The following is a 24,134-nucleotide window of genomic DNA, read 5'->3' as shown; positions in this document are numbered from 1 at the left end:
AATCAGCCCGGAAGTTGTGCCCACCTCTGCCAACTCTACCCCTCAGGTGGGGGAGGCGAGGTGAAGCCCACTCTTCAGTGCCCGCCATCTTTCAGATGGCAGCACTCTGCAATCAGGATTAGGGATGGTGCCCCATCCCCCACGTGGGGTGAGCACACCAAGGGTGTAGTCAACCTAAGGTCAGTAGCACATTGGCTACCGACCTCGAGACCCATAAAAAGCCCCTAAATATAGTATTTAGTGGCAGCCCTGAACCAAGATGTCAGATTCCCGCAACCTACGAAGAAGAAGGACGAAAGAAGACGCCCAACAGAGGAGACTGCGAAGAACATCCGACTTTGCCCCAGCCCTACCAGCCTGTCTGCAGTTTCCAGAGATCCTGCACCAAAAGCCACCTTGTCCTGCAGTCAGCGACCTCCAGAACCCCTGGGCGGACTGACTGCCTTCAACAAAGACCGGATCTCCTGTGAACAGCAACTCTGTTCAAAAGAAACTCCCAAGACAGACTCTGAGCCTGCTGAGGACAAAGAAACCCAACGCCAGGAACCACCACTAAACCCGTCGCCTACGGCCCGAGTTCGAGTGGCCCACCAGTCCCAGCGAGGTCCCCCAGCGCTCCAGAGTCAGAGTCCACCCTGGGTTGACCCCTCCAGGACTCCCTGACATTGCCTGCAGTCTCAGCTTGGAGACCCCCCCCCCCCACACTTAACTAGTGGCCTGGTAATGTGAAATCCAACCTCAAAAGACAACCCTGCATCCAGGTGCCCTGGAGAAGAGAAGCTGAGGTGCACCTACGTCCCCTGGCCCTCCAACTTACCTGCCCTTCGTTTCTCTCGGAAGTCATCCTGACCGAGATTGCAGCCAAAATCCAAAACTGGCAACTCCCATTGAAAACAACAGGGCACCCAACTCCAAAACAGCAGCCTGCACCCAGCTGCCTCTGCGCCGCTGCAGGTGCACTTTGTGTGCTAAACCGAATCCCTCTTTGCCCTGAGCCTAACACCAGGAGCTTTGCTCCCACAACCTTGTGTCCTGCTCGTGAGCAGCCACAAACCAAAGCCCCCTATCCCCCTTTGGATAACTTTGGGCCTCAGCACACTGCACCTGGCCGCCCTAGAGCCACTGAGAGTGCTTTCAGAGTGCCTCCTTGACCTTGGGGAAACCTTGGTTCTTACCCCAGAATACCAACTCCCACAAACGTGTACTTACCTTAACACCAATAACTCAATTTCCTTCCATAGGATTGCATTGACTGCTTTTTCCCAAAAAAATGTTTTAAGTCTGGAGTTGGTTTTGTATGATACATTGAAATACTGCAAAGAGCTAAACATTGCTTACTTACCTTTTCTCAGGAAATGTCCCAGCGTGATATCTAGGTATATCACACTGAGTATAAAAATTAATCTGTACAGTAATCGAACAGTAATTTCCACTGTATTGAAAGCATTTACAAACCTGTAACAGTCTTTTCATCCAGCTTGCTTGTATTTTTCAACCTGCCTTAAAAACGTATCATATGCACTTACCTGTGCCAGGCTTGCTTGGTTCTAGGAAATAAATACAACTGAATAATATTTGTATACAATTCACTTTGTACTGCGTTCAGTCTTTGAGTGTGTGACATCATTTGCTGATTGAGTGTGTACAACACATGCTTAACACTACGCTCTGATAAAGCCTTACTGCTCGCCTACACTACCACAAATAAAGAGTAAGGTGCTATCTTCTTTTACCTCTGCCTACCTTTGGGGTTTCACTGGACTGTGCAAACTACACAAAGGACAGGGTTTTGAAGTATGTAGTAGGAGGTGGCGCCTACAACAGATGTGCGTGTCGTATAGTTTCATGTGTTTTCGGACGGTGCCACAGGAGGGGTCAACCCTGAAGCCCCTGGATGAAAGACCAAAGGTCATACACAAAACATCAAGCCTGTGCACATGTCAACAATATTAACAGAACAGTTCTCTGTATCGTGTCTTCACTCAGAACGTCAAAAAAGTATTTCCAGTTACAGTAAGTAAAGGACGAAAAGTCATGAGAGTTGTTACGCTTCTTTAATCCAACTGGCAACCATGATTAAAGAAGCGTAACAACTCTCATGACTATTTATCCTTTACTTACTGTATCTGTTAATACTGTATCGATGTTCTGAGAGAAAACACGATACAGAGAACTGTTTTGTTGATATTGTTGACGTGTGCACAGGCTTGTTGTTCTGTGCAAACTATACCTCATTTTGGTATAGTATATACAGAGCTAGCTTCCTACACTCATATTCGCCTTTTTTTTTATGGCCCTCCTGTTTCTTATCTTCCTCACCTTCCCTCCCCCACCCCTCTTTTTCTAACACAGCAACGACAGGTGGGAGGTAGTGCCAACTTTGGTATCACCCAGAGCGTCGGCCGTCCAAAGGCCACCTCTGGATTCAATCGTTTACTACAAGGTGAAGACAACTGTGATATAGATCTATCTCGGGGATTTAGGATCACAGAGATCAGCTGTTTTATTAATGAATATATGTAGTGAAAGCTATTTGTAAAGTAATAGTTGGGGTTCGAGGCATGTGGGCTGCTGAATTCATATCTGTGCATAGTCCGCCACCTGGTGTTGGGTCCGGATGATTGCACATTGTTGTCCTGGAAGAGTCTTCGAAGTATCACGAGATAGGTGGCTCCTCCCCTGGACTACAGTGCGCATGGGCATCGCCTCCATCCCCAGATTGTTTTTTTCCGCCATCGGGTTCGGATGTGTTTTCGGTTCCCTCTATCGGAACCGATAGTTGTTCTACTTTTACTCGAGACCAAAAGGTCTTTAGGCTGGGCGTCGGTATAGTTGCGCTCGGGTTTCTTACTGACTCTCAGCTCCGATCTCCTACTACCCTTCCACGTGCTTTCGACGCGGACGGGCCTAACTACAACCTTTGCTATGGAGCGGACTCCATTCAAGAAGTGTCCGCTGTGTCACTCTAAATACTCGCACCTCGACGTGCACCCCGTGTGCAATACATGCTTGTCACCGGATCACCGTGAAGACACCTGCATGGCGTGCTCCAAATTTAGGAGTAAGAAAACTCTGAAGATTCGCCGGGCTAATCGGCTCCAGGCTCAATTGTTGGCTTCGGCGCCCCCGCCTGATGACATCTTTCAGGAATCTGTCGAGGAAGAAGACGACGTACAAGGATCGGACTCAGGCCCCGCGTCTGAGGAAGAGACCTAAGACGCGGATGAGGAGGCCTACGACGAAGTCTCCGGTGAGGTAGGGGACGACGAACTAATTTGTGCCACGATGGGTGATAGCTCAGAGGAAGAGCATCCCCAACCAGACTCTGGGGTTACTCCCCGTCATACGGCCCAGGTCGAGGGATCGCCTTCGGGCCTTACCCAAGATCTAACTTTGAGTCCTACGTCCCCGCCCCCGGGCCCGGTCACGGACATTTCTACCAAGAAACCGAAAGTGAAGCCAACTGGTCTCGCACCTTCGGATGCGAAACCGAAACCGGCGCTGGTGAAGACGGTTCTAGAGGCGTCAACTTCCACGAAACCCAAAATGGCCGACTTGAAGAGCCACGCCAAAATGGCCGACCACAAGAGCCGCGCCAAAATGGCCGACCCGAAGCCTTCTGGGTCGGCGCCGAAGGTGAAGGCACCCGACGCGGCTGCGTCGGCACCGAAAGGGGTCGCGGACCCGAAGACGGCTTCGAAGAAGCGTCACGCCGACGGTGCGCCAGGCCATGGGGCGTCGGCGCCGAAGAAAAAGACTACCGGCGACCGGGCTCTCGGAGGCGAAGAGTCGCTCGAGACGGTTCAGCCCTCGGCATCCCTTGCAAAGAAGGTGGGAGAATCCTTAAAGCGGATCCAACAGTCCACTGTGGTCAGCCAGGACACTGTAGTGCCTAGGCCCACGCCGAAGTCTACCAAGGAGCAAACGCCCATTCGTTTTACCCTTCCTCCCAAGTCGGCGCCGAAGGCTTTCGCGCCTAAGCAGGGCGGACACTCTCAAGAAGTGTTGACGCCGAAGGCTGCATTGGTGGTATCGAAGCTTCGGCTCCAACCGCTGGCGGTGGAGGAACGTCGTGAGGTGATCATCGACGCCAATACCGGAAAATTATCGCTCCTCAAGCGGAAGATTACATCGGAGCCGGCCTTGGAACCTTTTAGGATTCCACTCAAGAACAAGAGAGACTCTTCGGCTCTGATGGAACCTCTGTCTCCACAGGCCCCGGAACACTCGCCGGCACACTCCCCCGTGCCTGAGGTGGACGAGGAAGAGGACGAGTACAACTATCCTGCGTACTCGGATCCGGAAGAGGAGCATGTGCCCTGGACAGCAGGAGGCGACACAGACGACCCGCAGTCGGGCCAGGACACTCAACTTTTCGCCGCAAAGACGTCCCCGACGGAGGACTCGGCGGCATTCAATGCATTAATAGAGAGAGCTGCAGCGAACCATGACGTCGAACTGCACTCCGACCCCGTGGATGCCGATTTCTTGGTCGACACCTTCTCGGTGGCCGAAAAACAAGTCAAGACACTACCGATGCTTAAAGGGGTGCTTAAGCATGCACAGGAGGTGTTCAAGGAACCCACCCGGGCGCGGGTGGTCAACCCTCGCATCGACAGGAAGTATAAGGCGGCGCCCACGGATCCCACGTACATTAAGGGACATTTGCCATTGGACTCCCTGGTGGTGTCCAACACTCGAAAAAGGGCGAATTCGCAGACTACTGGTGATGCTCCTCCCCCAGATAAGGAATCCAAAATATTTGAAGCATCAGGCAAACGCATTGCTGCGCAGGCAGCAAACATATGGAGGATCTCTAATACTCAAGCCCTGCTTGCACGTTATGATAGGGCCCATTATGACACATTAGAGGCCATCCTGCAACACTTGCCTGACCAATACAAGGAGGCGGGGGAGATGCTCATTCAGGAGGGTAAACTTATAACAAATGCATCCATCAAATGTGCCCTTGACGTGGCAGATACTGCCTCCAGGGCTATCAATACTAGCGTTTTACTTAGACGCCATGCCTGGCTTCGCATTTCTGGGTTCAAACCCGACATACAGACCACTGTATTGGGTCAAACAGTGAATCCTGACCATCTGTTCGGCCCTGAGGTGGATGCCTCCCTAGAAAAGATGAAGAAAGATACCGAAACTGCCAAGTCTATGGGGGCTTTGCAAAGTCAGCAGTTTCGGGGGAGTTCTTTTCGCCGCTCCAATTCAAGAGGCACCTCAAGGGGCCAGGCATCCCAGTCAACGCAATACTACAAGGGTAACACCCAGTCCTCGTATAACAACAACAAGGGCAGGGGTGGCTACAGAGGCAATAATATCAAAGGCAGGGGACGTGGAAACAATGCCTCCAGGTCCACCACCTCCAACAAGCAGTGACGTCTTGTCACTTCCCCCCGATCACACAACACCTGTCGGGGGGAGACTCCAGCAGTTCCTGCCGGCGTGGAGGTCCATCACCACGGACAGGTGGGTGAGGTCTATTATCCAGTGCGGGTACTGTCTAGAACTCACGTCCATTCCACCGGACATACCGCCAAGAGGCCGTGCTATGTCCGACGAGCATTTGACCTTGTTGCAGCAAGAAGTACTGGTCATGCTGCAAAAAGGGGCAATAGAGCTCGTTCCAGTGCAAGAACGGGGAACAGGAGTTTACTCCCTGTACTTTCTAATCCCCAAAAAGGACGGATCACTCAGGCCGATCCTGGACCTCAGGCCCCTGAACTGGTACATCAACTCGGAGCACTTCCATATGCTCACATTGCAGCAGGTACTTCCCCTGCTTCAGCAGGGGGACTTCCTAGCAACGCTGGATCTGAAGGATGCCTATTTCCATATTCCCCTGCATCCTTCCCACAGGAAGTATCTCAGATTCAAGATCTTAGACCAGCATTACCAGTTCAGAGTCCTGCCGTTCGGGGTCACCACGGCACCGAGAGTATTTACAAAGTGCCTAGCGACTGTGGCGGCGCATCTCCGTCGCCAGCACATCCATGTCTTTCCATACCTAGACGACTGGCTTATTCAGGCAAAGACGGAGCAGCAGTGCGTGGACCACGTGTCACGCACCATTCATCTCCTGCACGATCTGGGATTCTCTCTGAACTACCCAAAGTCCCATCTCCAGCCCGCCCACGTGCGACAGTATCTGGGCGCGACGATCGACACTCTGGCAGCCACTGCGCAGCCGAATTCAGTGAGAATCGCCAGTATCCAGGCGCTGATCCAACGGTTCAGACCCCAGCACTCGCTTCCAGCGAAGGTGTTCATGCAGTTGATAGGCATGATGGCCTCCTGCATCTCCATTGTCCCGCACGCGAGACTACATATGCGTCCGCTTCAGGAGTGCCTAGCACGTCAGTGGACTCAGGCTCATGGGCAACTGACAGACCTAGTGTTGGTGAGCGGTTGGGCATACAACTCTCTGCATTGGTGGAATCCACAAAACCTTTGCAAGGGCCGACCATTCCAAGAGCCTGTCCCACAGATCATCCTGACAACGGACGCCTCTCTCCAGGGATGGGGAGCGCATGTACTCCACTACACTGTGCAGGGACTATGGACACTTCAGCAAAGGAAGATGCACATCAATGTGTTGGAACTGATGGCAATCTTCATGGCCTTAAAGGCGTTCAAAGTACATCTGTGCAACAAGGTCGTGTTGATCCGGACGGACAACATGACGGCCATGTACTACATCCAGAAGCAGGGAGGCACACACTCTCCACAGCTGTCTCATCTGGCTCAGAGCATGTGGAAGTGGGCCATTCAGAGGAACATCTTTCTCATGGCAGAACATCTCCCAGGCAAGGACAATCAAATGGCGGATCTGCTCAGCAGACACAGCCATCAGATGCACGAGTGGGAGTTACATCCATCAGTACTCCAACCGTACTTCCAAAGGTGGGGTCATCCAGGGATAGACCTGTTCGCCACAAAGGAGAACGCAAAATGCCAAAGCTTCGCCGCCAGATTCCCACACCCCCAATCACAGGGCAATGCGATGTGGATGAACTGGTCAGGCAGATTTGCGTACGCTTTTCCCCCAGCACCTCTGATACCGCTGGTGGCACGCAAGCTCAGGCAACACTCGATGACGCTCATCCTGGTTGCTCCAACGTGGGCTCGCCAACCGTGGTACACCACGTTTCTGGAACTCTCCGTGGTACCGCATCAAAGGCTTCATCTCACTCCCAGCCTTCTGACGCAGAGCCATGGCGACATTCAGCACCCAGATCCGCAACAGCTCAACCTGGCGATCTGGCTCCTGAAGTCCTAGAGTTTGGCTACCTCAATCTTCCTCCCGATTGCATGGACATCATTCGGGAGGCAAGAAAGCCCACTACTAGAGCTTGTTATGCGGCTAAATGGAAGAGGTTTGTCGTCTACTGCGTGGAGCACAGCATTGACCCGCTAGACGCTTCCATTCAAAACATCATATGTTACCTCTTTCACCTGTATCGTTGTAATCTAGCTTACTCTTCCATCCGCATTCACCTGTCGGCTATGGCAGCATACCTCCAGAATAGGCAGCACCTGTCACTCTTTAAGGTCCCTGCTATCAAGGCTTTCCTGGAAGGACTCAAAAGAGTCATTCCACCAAGGACTCCACCAGCTCCGGAATGGAACCTCAATGTGGTTCTTACAAGGCTGATGGGTCCTCCCTTTGAGCCACTACACTCTTGTGACCTGCAGTTTTTAACCTGGAAGGTTGCGTTCCTAGTAGCAATCACATCGCTACGGAGGGTTAGCGAACTGCAGGCGCTCACCATCCAAGAACCTTTCTTCCAGGTACATGCTAACAGGGTGGTGCTCCGCACTAACCCTAAGTTCTTACCAAAAGTGGTCTCACACTTTCACATAAACCAAACCATTGAATTGCCGGTGTTTTTCCAAAACCCAGAGACGCTGGCGGAGCGGATGCTCCACACCCTCGATGTAAAAAGGGCTTTGATGTATTATGTGGACAGGACAAAAGATTTCCGCAAAACCCAACAACTTTTTGTTGCTTTTGCCACACAACACAAGGGAAATGCAATCTCCAAAGCAGGAATAGCTAGATGGATAGTAAAGTGCATTCAGGTCTGCTACGCTAAAGCTAAGCGCACTCTCACTATCCCACCGAGGGCCCACTCCACTAGGAAGTTGGGGGCCTCTATGGCTTTCTTAGGTAACATTCCCTTAGAAGACATCTGTAGAGCAGCCACATGGTCTACTACTCATACTTTCACTAAGCACTACTGTGTAGACGTGCATTCAAAACAACAGGCAGCTGTTGGTCAGGCTGTTCTAAAAACACTTTTTCAGACTGCTGCAGCTGGCACGGGCGGCCGCCGCTAATGGAGGGACTGCTATGTATTCTATGCACAGATATGAATTCAGCAGCCCACATGCCTCGAACTGCAAATGCTACTTACCAGTATGCATCTGTTCTTGGCATGTAGGGCTGCTGACATTCATATCGCCCACCCTCCTCCCCGGCGCCTGTAGCAGCTGCAGTATGTATTCATATACACATATATGCTCATAGCATGGTCATCACTCACTTCTCACTCCATCTCTGCCAATGGCTAAAAACAATCTGGGGATGGAGGCGATGCCCATGCGCACTGTAGTCCAGGGGAGGAGCCACCTATCTCGTGATACTTCGAAGACTCTTCCAGGACAACAATGTGCAATCATCCGGACCCAACACTAGGTGGCGGACTATGCACAGATATGAATGTCAGCAGCCCTACATGCCAAGAACAGATGCATACTGGTAAGTAGCATTTGCATTCCAGATAGTCCCTAAAGAATGTATACATTGAGAGTTACGCAGGCTCCAGGCGCATTGTTGTAAGCGAACTAACGTAAAGCTTGTTAAATTAACCCAGGTGTTGTTTACACAGATATTTACTCGTATCCGACAAAAACCCAAGGGAAATATATGGTGAAGTGGTGATTTATGCGGGCAGGTGTGTGGTTGCTTCACTGATGGCAGAAAAGTACCTTTGTTGTTAAACCACATGCAATTTATGTGGAAGACTGTTCCATCATTCATCATTTCTCAGGCAGCATTCACAAAGTCAGCTCAGATGCTTTTTTTCACAAATGTAGAGATTCACTCATGTTGGAGAACACAACTAAATGGAGGTAGTGGGTGAATGCGGAGAGTTACTCAGGTTGTTGTTACATGGTTGCAAGATTATTGGCAGAGTATCTGTGGGTTTAATTCGGATGTAGTTTCCAAGGAATACAGATATTTGGTATGCTCGCTATAAAGGCAGTTTGAAAAGGGACTACTGAAAAATGCACAGAGCGAGTCCACTCCCAGAAGTCCAGATGTACAACATATAATTCAGAAATACATCCATGGTTTGATGTGCAAAAGACTAGTATTACGTAAATTACCAGGTTTTAGCAGTCCTATTGTGGCGTTGCTTGGCTCAGTAACTTTTTGTGATGCGCAGCCAGATGTATGTTTTGAGAACAGTGCTATTTAAGCCACCCCTTTTGTGTGACTATGCATCAGGGATGTGAGGGGGGCAGAGCTTGTCTGGGCCCAAGATGGCCTAGTAAAGTGAGAGCTCCGCATTGCCATCGCACAATCCGTCATAAATCCAGCATCTGAGCTGAACACTCTGGCTCGAAATGCTACCCTGAGGTAGAGAAACGAACGCTCTGAGAGAACTGCTTGTTGGCCCCTGTGACTGAGTGGAAGTGCGGCTGCAGGGTGCTGCGGAGGAGGCCCGGGCCCGGCCTACTGGCTCGGCGGAGGCCCTGGGGCAAGCAGCGCTTCCTGTGATGGGAGGTCGCGAACTGAGAAGCCCTGCGGGTGACTGGTGCAAAAGCCACTGCTGCGGAGAGTGGTTGTTCGGCTGGGAGACCTGCCTGCCGATATCCGTGGCTAAGCGACTGTTGGGTGCCGCGTGGGAGACCCTGACCTGAAATACTGGCGAAGCGGAGGCCCTGAGGTGAGTGGCTTGCCCTGAGGTGAGTGGCGTTCCCCTAGGCGAGCGGCATTCCCCTAGGCGAGCGGTTGCAAACCGAGGAGCTCCCGCGGTTGACTGCTCGTAAAAGAAACCCTTGGCACAGAGCAGTGCACGGCACGAAAGGAACAACCCGAAGAACTGGTGGCACAAAAGAAACAGGCACAATATATACAGCCGGGCCTAACGGGGCGAGGTACGCACCTTCGCCCGAGTAGGAGGTTTGAAGCGGCAGCGGACAGCGCCAGGCACTGCGAGTGCTTACCTCCACCCAGACAGAGCCCGCCGCAGTGAGGGCTGGTGCTATGGCAGGCGGAGCGGTGGCTTGGAGGTGTGAGCGAGCTGCGGTAAGAGAATGACGCCGTAGGCCCTTGTTACACACAGCGACATGTGGCTAAACTGTGCAGACCGGATTGTGCAGAGTGACATACGCGCGGAGTGAGCAGCAGCAGCAGCAGCGCCCGGACACCTGCCAGACACACCACGATCCAGCCTATAAGACGCCACCAGTAATTATAAAAATGCAGGCACCTCGACACATGCTGAGAGGGGAGCGGAAGTGTGGGCAACCCCCTGGCCCCCAGATTGCAATTAATCCGTAAGGTTCGTAAGCATCAGCACAACAGGGACTTAAAAGGGAAATAAGGAGAACAATTGCGACACATCTGATTGAGCACCCAGATCTGCACAACAGGTGAGAGGCATTACTGCCCACCTGGCAGAATATAGCGCTAAGGGAAAGAACATTTGTAGCCACAGGCATTCTGTGCAAGGCGGATACCACAGAGTTACTGGTCACCCGCTAGGCCCGAGTGGCAACAGACACCACACCAGAGGCATAGAAAGGCAGCGAGCGCAGAGACGCGCCAGATGAATGCGCAGCTAGGAGCGAAATGAAGCGGCGACCATGGGTAAGGTGAATAAAACCCAGCCTAAAATCAACTTTGAACAGCGAAGATAGAGGTTGAAAAACTTGGAACCTGAACAAGCAGCGGCTGCGCAAGTAGAAATGGGGAAGCCAGCGGAAGAAGATATACGCACAATACTAGCAGCCGTACAGAAAAGCCTGGCCACCATCGACAGCAAAATAGATTCATTTGCGTACAGGATGGATCGTATGACGGAGCGTCTTGATAAGCAAGCAGAGCGGATCAACATGACGGAGAGGAGGGTGACAAAAGTAGAAGAATTCCAAACAGAGATGGACTCGGAGCAAAGACAGATGGGGAATTTGCTGAGCAACCTGCAGGATAAGGCAGAAGATTTGGAGGCTCGGCACGGAGGAGCAACATACGAATCATAGGACTTCTGGAATCCACCAGCATGGGGAACATGTAAATGTATGTGGAAGAACTACAGGTGTCGCTGCTGGGCCGGGAGTCCTTCTCCCCAGTGTTCATGATGACGCGCCCATCAATCACTTGGCCCAAGACCGCCCCCAGGAGCCCCGTCACGACCCATAATAGCCAAATTGTTGAAATATAGGGACTGCGATGCGGCACTGAGGGTTGCCAGAGAGAAGCGAAGTCTCCAGCATGAAGGCTCCACCATCTCTCTATTTCCTGACTTCACTCCTCGGGTGCAAGAAGAGAGAAAACAGTTGAACCCCTGAAGAGGCAACTGAGAGAACAGAACCTGGACTATGCAATGCTCTAACCAGCACGCATCAGAGTGAACAGGCAAGGAAAGTCTAGGATATTCACGGACCCCAAGCTTTTGCAGAAAGCCCTCAAAGAATGGTCAAGGAACGACACAAGACAAAAAGACTCGGACTCTGGCGAAGGCGCACATGGAAGAAGCCTGGAAGAGCAAAATTGAGCGGTTTGCAATTTTCTGAGCCCACTGAGGTTTGAGACTTCTTTGCTGGGGGACATACACATGATTCTTAAACTACAAAGCCAGGGGAAACTTAGTGATCAGTCAGAATAGAGCATACAGGTCTTTACTAATAAGAGGGGAGTAAGTTAGAAACCTTGGGACACGGCCTTTGTAGCTAACCTATCCAAACTCCTTTAGACGGAAGTACTGTAGACAGAATAGCAGATATGACACCCAGATGTACGTGATCCGCTAGATGGCACACAGCGGACGACTGGTCTATAAGAGATTAGTCAAGGGGGAGCAGACAACATCCGCCCACGAGTGTGACACACAACACAGCGGAATTCCGCAACGGTTTATACAAGGACATAGTAATATGTGATCCACATAATGTATATTTGGAGATGGGGGGACTCGACTGTGCAAAGTTGGGGTGAGCACAGCGTGGGAGGGTTAAGAGTTTCAATTTACTGTTAGACTTTGTTGCAAGATTCCTTTAAACATGCATGTGTAGTACATCAGACACCAATGGAGAGCATGATGCTGATACACTTCTCATTTATCACACAAGATTGATGACACATATCAACCACAATGCAGTCCCATTCCGGTAGTGTGAAAATGTTGACATGAAATGTTCGCAGGCTCAACGATCATAGGAAGCTGCGGAAAGTATTTAATTATTTTAATCAGCACGGGATAGATATTGCGCTCTGGCAGGATACGCATCTGCCCACCAAGAGTAAAATGTTGACAAACCGGTGTCTACGGGGCAAACTACATACAGCGGGATTCACTTCACATGCAAGGGGAGTTATCACATGGGTGAGCCCGAAATCGGGGATGGCATGGGAGGCACTGGAAACTGATTCGGAGGGCAGATTTTTATTTTTCGGTGCCGTGGAAAGGGGCTGGACTTAGCCATAGTGAATATATATGGGCCCAATTATGAAAACCCACGGTTCTATCTAGACCTGGTGGAGAAAATGAGCAGATATGATACCCAAGCTCAACTTTGGGGAGGAGATTTTAACTGTGTGTTGGTCCCGACCCTTGATAGATCAAAAGGCCCGACTCGACGTCCCTCAGCTGCTGCCAGAGCCATTCTAGATGCTACAGTGCAGCTAGATTTATGTGATGTGTGGAGAGTGAGGTTGAACGGACAGGGGGAGACACCCATTACTCAGCATATCATAACTTACACACCAGAATCGATTACTGGCTCTCTTCGAGGGCACTAAATAATCAGATCCGTACTTGTGAGATCCACCCACGTACTTATTCAGACCACTCTCCGATACAACTAGTTGTCGACTGCCCACTAAAGACGATTCCCCCTTTCACCTGGAGCTTCCCACCTTACTCGCTACTAGACACGGTCTTTAAGGCAGAGATAGTGGAAGCCATAGAAAGTTTCTTCGACATAAACATAGGATTGGTAGACAAATTTACAACAGTATGGGATACATTTTAGGTGTACATTCCGGGGATCGCGATGGCCAAGCACTCAGGAGTCCTTTGAGCACTTAGAAAGCGGCTAGCAGACTTGGAAGACCAACTGAAACCGCTAGAGCATGATCTTGTGGCAGGGGCAGATAGCGGTGCTGAGGAGGAACTTAAGCTGGTGTTACAGGAATTTTATGACACGGCGGATGCAGAAGTCAAACTTTTAAGGAAATATGCTTCTGTCCATATTTATCGCGAGGGAGAAACACCAGACTCTGTTCTTGCCTCATTATTAAAGAATAGAAGAGAAAGGACGGGAGTGACAGAAATATATTCGGAGGAAGGGGAGACGCTCACTGATCCGATTGAGATAGCTAATAGATTTTGGCAATATTACTCAACACTATACAGTACCAGGGCTGTGGCAGGAGACTGAGAAATCCTGGATTACCTGGAGTATATTAAGCTACCATGGCTGATGGACGAGTACAGAGATTACCTAATGAGGCCACTAGACGCAGACAAAATTAATGCAGCACTGGCAGGTATGAAGACAGGGAGTGCTCCAGGTATAGATGGATTGACTATCATTTTACAAAGAGTTTACGGACCTACTGACACCGCATTTAATAACTATTTGAGGAAATGAGCGAAGACAGACTGATGCCTCCCTCGATGAGGGAAGCCCTGATAGTGACTATACTGAAACATGACAAACCCTCAGCTGACTGCCCCTCATACCGTCCGCTCTCCTTATTAAATGTAGATACTAAGATATATGGCATAATATTAGCAAACCGCCTGGCCCCTTTGATCCCGAAACTGGTAGCACCACAGCAAGCAGGCTTCGTCCCAGGGCGTAACCTGACATACAATCTGAGAACAGTATTTGGGGCTATACAACACACTAGGCAGGAAATAAAAGCAGTTACGGTCTTTTTAGATATGGAAAAAGCATTTGATTCAGTGGAATGGGTGTTTATGAAGCAAGTACTACTACGGATGGGACTGGGTAAAATGTTTTTACAGATGATAGGAGTCTTTTATAACTCCTCAACAGCTAGAATCAGACTTGGTGACCAGGTCACTGTCCCCATTACGATATCTAGAGGCACCTGTCTGGGATGCCCAAACTCGCCGTTGCTATATGCTCTGGTTGCGGAGCCACTAGCCTGCGCTCTCCGTGAATACCATAGTCAGAAGGAAATTAGCTTCCCAGGTTACAACTTAATCATAGCTACATATGCTGATGATACGTTACTGTATATACGTAATCCAGAGGATAGCCTGTTGCCTTTACTCCGTGAGGTGGTTGAATATGGGGAGTTTTTGGGACTTAAGGTTAATTGTCTTAAATACATTATATTCCTGCTCACCCCAGCAGCACAGCCCTTTGAACCTGAATACCCCTTACTGTGGGCAACCAAGCCAGTACTAAACTTGGGAGTAAAGATACATATAGATTCGGAAGTGGTCTTTCAAGAAAACTATGTGAAGGCAGAAGTAAGCTAGAAGACATAGTACCCTGGAATCGTCTGCCCTTATCCCTTGCGGGGCGAGTGTCCCTCATGAACATGGTCGTTCCACCTACATTTCTGTTTACAAATATCCCAATGGTCCTTCCGAAATCTTTTTTTAAAACAATCACATCGCTTTTAGTTGATCTGGCATGGGCTGGAAAACTTACAAGGGTCCGCTGGAGTAGACTCGCATTACCATACAGCATGGATGCATTAGGCGCTCCAGATTTGGATCTGTATTACAGGGCGGCACAAAGGTCTCACGCCCACTACTGGATACATGAGATACCCAGGGCTTCCCCATATACAAATTGAAAAGATGGTAGCAGCCCCCCTCCCATTGCCAGCACTCCTTTTCAAACTCCCCTCCTGTAGAATTGAGGTGCTGGTGCTAGTTAAATGCAGTTGCACATGCCTGGCAGCAGATACTATACTCCCCACTGATGCCAATAGCTTGGTGCCACTGGCTGCCGCTATGCGGTAAAAAAGGAGTAACACACGCGCTTGAGTCTGTGCACATTATAACAATAGGGGACATGTTTCTAGACTGTACAGTTAGAGAGTGGTCAGAAGTTGAAATGGGTGACCAGCAGAGCACAATGCTCACAAGATTCCATTATCACAGGATGACACTAGCACTGAAAGACATATTGGGGAAAGACTGAACAAAACCGCCCGACGTGACTGCCCTCTCATACATCATCGAGTCAGACACAACCGTTAAAATAGTTTCCTGTATATCCAAGATCATACAAGATTACAGGAAAAATCAGTACACCAAAGCCACACTAGAATGGCAAGCAGACTTGGGGGAGACCTTGGATGACGATATCTGGAAATACTGCGGAAAACACAAAGCAACCGGGAGACACCGATTAATTCACTTTAAATTCCTAAACAATGTCTACGACACATCGGAACGACTGCATAGATACTGGCTCCAGGAAACAACTGACTGTGAACGCTGCAGAGCGAGTCCAGCAGGGTTTTTTCACTTAGCCTGGCTGTGTCCAGGAATTGCACATTTCTGGGAGTTGATATTTAAAGCTCCAGGTGACATTACATCCATGACACTGACCCCAGACCCTCAGTTAGCATTGTTAGGCTATTCTAAGAACTTGCCAAAGGCAGTGAGACCTTTAGTGAACATGGGGCTACTCCTAACCAGGCCCAGAGTCGCTATTTGCTGGGCCCGCGGTCCAACTCCCACAATGGTGTGTTGGTCCAAAGGCATGGTATACTGCAATACGCAGACAGAACTTTACAGTGAATTACTTCCACCCCGAAGCCGGACCAAAAACTATTGGGGGCTCTATCAAAGCTACACTACCACACAAGCAACAGACATCACTAATGCAGATAGCCCTGGTACAGGTGCAAACCAGACGCCAGATGGGATACACTGTAACAGACCTAGGGCAGAAACCCCCTGATAAGACTATCACACCCAGTGCAGACCGCAGAAGCCGCCAAATAGGATTTGCAGCAGCGTATTATTTTGCATGAAATCTTTTTATTCAATTGTGTTGTAAGACTATAAATGCAATGTCACCGAAGGACTGACTTGCCTCCACAGTGTTAATGATGTGAATGTTCACTATATGAGACAATCTAAAGATGATGTTATCCATGATGTCTTTCATTTCTATGCTAAAAGGAACGCATCTATGTTTTTGTACGACAATGAAGGTTAATAATTGTTTTTTAAAAATGCATCATGGATGTGTGATGGGAGGTGTGGGAAGGTGTTGCGGCTTGAAAATTGTTACATTCCCCTGGTTATGTAGTAGTTAACAGGCATTTATGTATTGCAGAACTATATTAGTATGGTACATTGCTATTAAACAGGCAACTGAATTCTTTATCTGCACTTTTGCTTGCGAAAACGGCAGACAAGGGATGCTGGCAGCACGCCATCTTAGTGGAGGTATTGTGGGGTCATGACGGATTCAGGGTTCCTGGGCCAAGATCCCAAAAAATACATTTAACAGTGAGCCCCTCTTTGCCTTGGACACCTTTAAATGGCGAATTCCCAAGTAGCAAAAACCATGAAAGTTGTTTTTAAGTAACCACTTTCCTTGTGGTACCTGTAGTACATTACGGAAATGAGGCCAGTCGGGGGAAGCTCTGACCTGAACCCCAGTAGCTTATCAAGGCCTCAGAATTGGTGGTAAGGCACAGAGGAATGTTACAGATGGGGTGGGGAAAAGGCTGTATTTATAGGTTTTAGACCGTGCAGGCCTGCAGCTATTTTTTGGAATAATCCTTGGCAAATAGTCTTGTACTTCAGCTGTGAATTTCTTTCTTCTGAGGTAGTTTTGTGGTGTCTCTTTTCCTTCAGGGGGTTAGTTTTCAGTATGTAATGTAAGTCCCTTGTGTTTTGGCTGACTTATTATCAAGATTCACCAACCTTTCATTCTGTTACCAGGTCCTCCAGGGCAACCGGAGAGGTGGCCAGGGGTATCGCTATCAAGGACAACGCCCCAGCAGCAGTTCCAATCCCGGACGGACCGAAAACACCAGCCGCTACAGGAACAACTCCTGGTACCAGTCGACGCCCCGATACCAGGGCTATCCGTCCCGACCTCCTGGGCCTACCACTGAGCGGGGGCACACTCAGTCTACCGGAGCCAACAGCCACGCTGCCTCCTCAGATGCCTCCCAGCCCACCTCCACACCCGTTCCGCCTTCAGGGTCGCCTAGCCCAGACCACAGAGCCCTCCCTCAGCGGAAGCCGCGGACGACCCCAACTGAAGTGACGAGCTCCTGAAGAGCCTCCGCCCACCTCTGCACCACATATTGCGCCTCCTAAAATGGACTGTAGAGAACTGGTAGCTAGATTTATTAAGGAAGACAAGTTTACAGTTCCCTGTTTTGTGTCCCTGCTGCCCTCTTTCTTTTCTATTGAGTTTTCCTCTTTTCACTCTGGAGCTGCTCCCTCTTTCGCTCCTCCTTCACCACCTATCCTCGTCCCTGGAATTAGGATGTAAAAGGTGTCCCACATCTTTAGTAGCCTTGCTGCCCCCTCTCCTCTTCAAGCCATTTCTTGCCAGCTCTTCCGGAGCCAGTGACTTTAGGCTGTGTGAGTCACTCAGGTGTTTAGGTCGCACACAAGCTTGCCAGAAAGCAGAATTTTCAGTCAGTTATTGCTCCTGTTTCAGTTTGTGGCAGAGAATGCCCTTCAGGTTCTTGCTGCATGTTAGACCTTTTCCCAAGCATACTGGATATATAGCCTTGTTGGCAGTACATGCTGAACCAAGGCTCTGCACCGTTTGCAAACTCTGTTCCAATGTGTTCCAGAAAATACCAGGGCTCTCTGACACATCCTGTACTGATTCCGTTTAGGGTCATCAAACGCTAGACACTGCTGCGTGTTAAGTCTGCCTCGGTGTGTGCTAAAGAACACCAAGCTCACTGCCCCTTGCTGAGCCTTCTCTAGTCATTTCTGGGGACGAGCAGGCTCTGTGATTTTATGCTACATGTATTTTAGACAACATGTATCCTTACTTTTAGTTGTACCAGAGAACACCAGATTCTGTTCCATGTGTTGAGAACACTACTCTCTTAAGTCTGCCTGGGAATAGCCACCCTTGGTATACATATCAAATCTATTTTGTGTTTTCCTTGAAAATGAAAGGCCCTGCCTCATTTGACAAGCAGGTTTCGATGTATGCTCGGTAATTCCAGGCTTTGTACCATACGAACATATCCCTAGGTGTGCCAGATAATACTGTTCCATCAATTCATGCTTCAGTGTGTTCCAGGCTGTCCACAAAACAATGTTCTTGTTCCAGAGCCTGCTTGGGCCTGTGTCGCACAGCATGCCTGACAAACTGGGTCACACAAATTTAGTGTGTCAGCCACATGTTTAGCTTGTTTCTAGTTTTGCAAGCAGAATACAAGGCCATGTACAGCATGCTCTGTTCTCCATGCTGAGCTTGGTTGAGGTGTGCCAGATAATATTTGGCTGAATACCACTTGCTCAGCCTTTCCAATGTACACCTAAACATACCTGGCCCTGTGACACCTGCTGAGCTATATAAAGTATAGGCCAGATAATGAGGCACTGTGCCACATATTCAGCCTCTTTCCAGGAGCCCAACAAAGCGCGCGGCAAATGACTTGCCATTTACAGAGAATGCTAGGTCTTGTGTCAAATAACCAATCAGCTTTTAAATGGTGAGAGATTAGTCCTCTCTGCTCAAAGCTTAGCTCTTTTTAGTGTGGCAAATAGCAGGTCACATGCCACTTACTGAGCTTCATGAAGTGTTTGCCAGGCATTGAGGTACAGTGGCAATTGTTCAGCAAATTCATAGACTTATAGACTTTGAGCTCATGCTAAGCCAGTTCGTAGGTATGCTAGAAGAGTATATAAGAGTATATGCCGAGTCTGTTTTAGGTGTGCCACAGAAGTGTGGGCCCTGTGCCCCATGTTGATCACTTCTCTTTGGCGTAACACACAATATTCTACCCTTTGGCACATGCTGCACTTCTTTGTGTGTCCTACGTGATTTGGCTTCTGTTCTGCCATCCGGTCAGTCCATCCTCTTCTATTCATAATAATAATCCAGAATACACTGCACTTTTCAAATGCCCACTTCCTCTGGCACCTCAAACCCTTTGAAGGCCCCATATTTCAGTAGTTGCATATTCAAAATATATCCTCTCTGGCTCCCAGGTGATGCAGACTGAGTTCGAAGGTTTAGAAATAGGGCTCTGGGCCTCAGTTTAAAAAGCAAAGAGAATATCTACCCTGTTTGTCTACACCCTCCGTTTTATAGATCAACAGCCTCCCTGCCACAGGGACTGCGACACCCCTGAAGCCTCAGCAGGTTTGTACTCTGGAGATGTCTCCCACCTGGTATTGTCTCACATCATATTTCAATCTTTTCTCTTGTGCTACTCCTTCTCACACCATCTTTCCCCATATATGTTGCCATCCCTCCTTTCTCGTCCTATGGGCTTTCTCTTTCATGCAGTAAGTTCCACTTACCATGGAATGGCTTGACTCTATGCAGCTGTTGCCACTGGTCCTAGAAGTGCCTTTTTTGACTAATCAATATAACTTCTTTGTCTCTCTCCTATCCTTGGAGGGGTCTGCCTGAGAGGCTGAATTCCATGCAAGCTCCTGTCTGAGAGTAGTCCATGCCCTTCCCAGTTCAACCCACATTGTGCCCCACAACTTCAGTGCCAGGCTGTGCAATGTGCAGAGCCCAGACTCGATGCCAAGCCTGCCTAGTACAGAAGTGCTCACTTGGTGTCAGGCCGGAATTGTATATGAGTGGCCGCCATTGCCAGTCCTACAGTCTAAGGAGCATTGTCATTATCCGGCCTGCATTATATGTGATTCCCCACCCAGTGCAGAGAGTGCATTGGATGGAAGAGCAGGCATGTCTCTTACAGAGGTGCCACATAGGGGTGAGTCGGCATATGGATGCAGATTCCCCATCCAATCGCTGGCTTTTCAGGTTTAAGTGGAAAGTAGTCATGGGATTTTAGGGAAAACCTCTGCTGTCTCTATTCTTCACGCGCCCTGTGTGGAATATGACCCTTCCTCTCACCTTGTTACCATCCTGAATTTAGTTGTACAGTAGTTTGCCGTTGGCTTCTCTGGGCCGACCAGAAGACCGGTCTCGCTTGGTAGGTCTCTTTTCCTGTGCCTCAGCCTGCCCAGTCTGACTGGAAGTTGCTTTCCTTGTCATCTTTCCTCTCTGTTGTGAGATTTTTCTGCGGGTGCACCAGTGGGGTTTCTACTTCCAAAGCACTATCGTGACGCACCTCGCAGTGCAGTTGGGACATTGATTTTTGTAAAACCAAAAGAAACATAATGAAAAAATGCATTGCTCAAGAAGGCTCGTTCTGGACTCGCCTCAGCCTTGCTGAACTGTACGGACCAAAGGCCTTGATTGTGATCCCTGCAAACTATGAGCGCAAGCCATGTTAGCTCTGCGCCGTATGAGCCTGTATGGACCTCCAGTCTCCGAAAACTGAGCTGTGCCGCCACCAACATGGAATTTTTACCTAGATGTTGGCCAGTGCGGATTACTTTTTACTGCTGTTTCTGTCCTTTTTTCCACAAGTAAACAGCATGGAAAATGTTCTGTCCAGTGCCCTTTGTCCTGCGTCCAAGATACATTATTCATTTGAGGGGTAGATATTGGGCCCTGCAATGTGTATATGTGAAGGTCAGGAGTACCACCTCCTTTTATTTGATTGTTTGTCGCACTGGTTTTACACTTCTCACCTCTGACAAGGTCACAAAGTACTCTTATTGGCACCGGGTTCCCATTTTTGGAGTGCATGGTTGAAAAGATTAGTGTGTGTGTGTATATATATATATAGACTAGTGGATGGAGTTAACCCAGCTCGGGACTCTGTTCTGGCAGGTTAGCGTGAATGCCCCTAGTATATATCTGAGCGCAGTCCATGGTATGGAGTGTAGCAAGACTGATAATGGCACAGCCCATTTAAGTGACCTGACTCAACAGATTAAAGGTCTGTGGGTATATATATATATATATATACACACACACACACACTGCAGGAGGAGGTGCATCATGATGCATGAAAGCATTGTGCAGGGATTTCACATGCATTAAGTGTTGCAGAGAATTTGACAGTAGGTGAAGTTCTGCACGTGGATACTGTAGTGACTAGAGATCTCCACCCTAAGATGCTGTGCTGAACAAGCTTGGCAATACAATGTTAAAGAGTAGCCATGAATCAACTAGCAAATATACTGTAAGTGGTCACTCAAGAAAGGTATAGACTTCTCTGCACCCCGGTAACATTGCTAAGCAGCCATTATGTGTGCTGTAAGGAGTGACGGAAGTCCAAACCCTGGAGGTATTGATTAGCATCTAGTAACTATACTATTAGGAATCACAGAGAAGAAACATACCGCCTTCCCGACTTTAGAAGCAACGTTAAAAAATAATGAGGGATTACTGTATTCAGTCATTCCAGGAGCAACAGAGGCCCCTGTGCCTGTTAGCATAGTTAAGCAACCCGTGTAGATACAATATGCCTGAGTCACAAGGGGACTTACGCTTTTGAGTATGATCATCATTTTGAAGAAGTTTATTACTTTTCGGTATTCACAAACTGCACTTCTGCAGTAAGTCCAAGACAATACATGGCCAGCTACTGGTACTGCAATACTCTCCAATAGAAAATAATGGAGGTAGGGACTTACTACAACAGTGTAAGTTACTACAAAAGTGCAGTTTGTGAATAGCACTTTTTAGTACATTTTGTAGTACTGCTGGTATGCTATAAACATCCTATAAAGTGCAGTTTGTGATTTAGGCCCCCTATGTAGTCACCCAATAGCGAGAGGTGCTTAAATGCTGGAAGCACTGTTAAGATTCCAGTGAGTATACCATGCAGAGTCAACCAGGTGATTTAGCCCCTGAAGGAACAGTTCAGAGGTCAGCGAGTACCCTCTGAAGTCCACCAGATACGAGGGAAGCACTGTTAATCAACCAGTGAGACTAGTGGATGGAGTTAACCCAGCTCGGGACTCTGTTCTGGCAGGTTAGCGTGAATGCCCCTAGTATATATCTGAGCGCAGTCCATGGTATGGAGTGTAGCAAGACTGATAATGGCACAGCCCATTTAAGTGACCTGACTCAACAGATTAAAGGTCTGTGGGTTTCTGTGTTATCGTCTATGATAGAAATGTGGTTAGCTCTGCGAAGATAACAGGTTGGAGGTGGAAGGTTCAGGAAAGGATACAAGATAGGGGTAAGAAGTCCTAGGTCCTTTCCAGGATAACATACTCAAACAGGAAGAATACACCAGAAGATGTCCGCAATCTGCCCGGCACCCTTGACGACCTGGGAGGACAGATCGAAGGGGCCTTTGGTCAATTCATTCACAACAGTTTTGCAACTCAACTAGATGGTTAAACAGAGACCTTGCAGAACCCTTAACGTTGGTGATTGTTGAGGACGTAATTTTGCATAAGAGGACAAGCGATTTACTTTTTGTTGTATTGCCCAATTAAGAAGCCTATGTAGAGGAGGAAGAGCATACAAGGTGCCATGGAGCTGTAGATACAAAGATGTATGTCTGTGTGTAATGATGGGTGTTGCTTGCTAAGGAAGTGGGTGTACAAACGGGTGCAGTGTACTAGTGGCTTTGTCCCCAAGTAGAATCATAGAACATTTTACTTATTAAAACGTTTAATAGACTTTCACTTTTTAAATTATAGATAATTAAAAAAAAAACAGACCTCACATTTAAGAACCTGCAAATAAAACAGGACCCGGTCTCTTTGCACTGAATGCTTGGTACTTGAGAAGCCTTTTTAGTTCTTAGTACTCTGAGCTCTATAATCCTTAATTTTTATTTATTCCAGTCTTTTGTTGATTTATCTTTTCAACTTTTGCTGTTTCAGCAACATCTGTCTTTTTCATAATTACCGTCAGTTGCAAATATATATTTATTAAGTTTGTTTTCTTGAGGTAAGATTACAATCCTATTAGTAGTTTGGTTCTTTTCTTACAGATACAGTGTAAATTTGTTTAGTGCATTTAAACTCTAGATTCCTTTAGTGCATGCTACTCCGACATGACATTGTCATGTAGACATTGAACACAAAGCACTTCTGCTACACCAGGGAGTAACAGCTAAATAATTTGCTAAAGTTTCAGAATGATATGTTCAAGGCATGTGTCATGTAGATACACATGCTTTGCATACTCCTGCCGTCTAGTATTGGGTCCAGATGTTTGCAAGTTGTTTATCTTCAAAGAAGTCTTTCCCAGTCACGAGGTAAGGTGACTCCTCCTTTCGGTGATAGTGCGCATGGGCATGGACTCCATTGTTAGATTGTTTTCATTCCGCCATCGGGTTTGTTTCTGTATTGCTGTGCTCCAGGTCAAAACCGTCCTTCCGGTTTCCCTCAGTGCGCAATTCACTGTACCCTCGATGGTATTGTTTTAGTACGTGTTTCCCTATTCTCTGCGTATTGATTCATTTGGGAAATTCTCTATCTTTGGTCGAAAACATTGTGGGCGGTCTCTGGGCCTAACCGCGTCGGTCCAGCCTTCTGCCGATGGAACGGACTCTTTTTCAATTCTGTCCTCGGTGCCACTCTGAGTACCCTCGCACTGACCTACATAAAGTCTGCAACTTGTGCCTCTCTCCGGAGCACAAGGAAAATATTTGTAAGGCTTGTCGGTCGTTCTGATCGAAAAAGACTCTTCGGGATCGTCGGGCTCGACGATGAGAAATGCAGTGCCAAAGCATCCAACATACTCCGGATATCTTCGGAGAAGAATCCAAACAGGAAGAAGAAACAGCAGGGGAAGTAGTGGGGGGTCTCCTCTGTCCCAAGATCATATTCTGAGCTGGA

The 24,134-nt window shown here is 48.5% G+C and overlaps 1 protein-coding gene across 3 annotated transcripts in view; it reads left to right on the top strand.

Moving 5' to 3' along the window:
- SPATS2 (spermatogenesis associated serine rich 2) overlaps positions 1-20,874 on the top strand; it is a 433,271-nt gene extending 412,397 nt beyond the window's left edge. For all 3 annotated transcript variants that reach the window (XM_086964068.1, XM_086964076.1, XM_086964057.1), the window contains one exon: positions 17,202-20,874. In XM_086964068.1, the coding sequence (XP_086820194.1) occupies positions 17,202-17,543 (342 nt within the window). In that variant the 3' untranslated portion in view covers positions 17,544-20,874. The remainder of the gene's footprint in view (positions 1-17,201) is intronic.
- Positions 20,875-24,134: the final 3,260 nt, after the last annotated feature.

The sequence above is a fragment of the Lissotriton vulgaris genome, chromosome 1_1 (assembly GCF_964263255.1).
Source record: "Lissotriton vulgaris chromosome 1_1, aLisVul1.2, whole genome shotgun sequence".
NCBI classification, from domain to species: domain Eukaryota; kingdom Metazoa; phylum Chordata; class Amphibia; order Caudata; family Salamandridae; genus Lissotriton; species Lissotriton vulgaris.
Note: the sequence above shows the minus strand (reverse complement) of the source record. Positions and strands in the feature narration are given on the sequence as shown.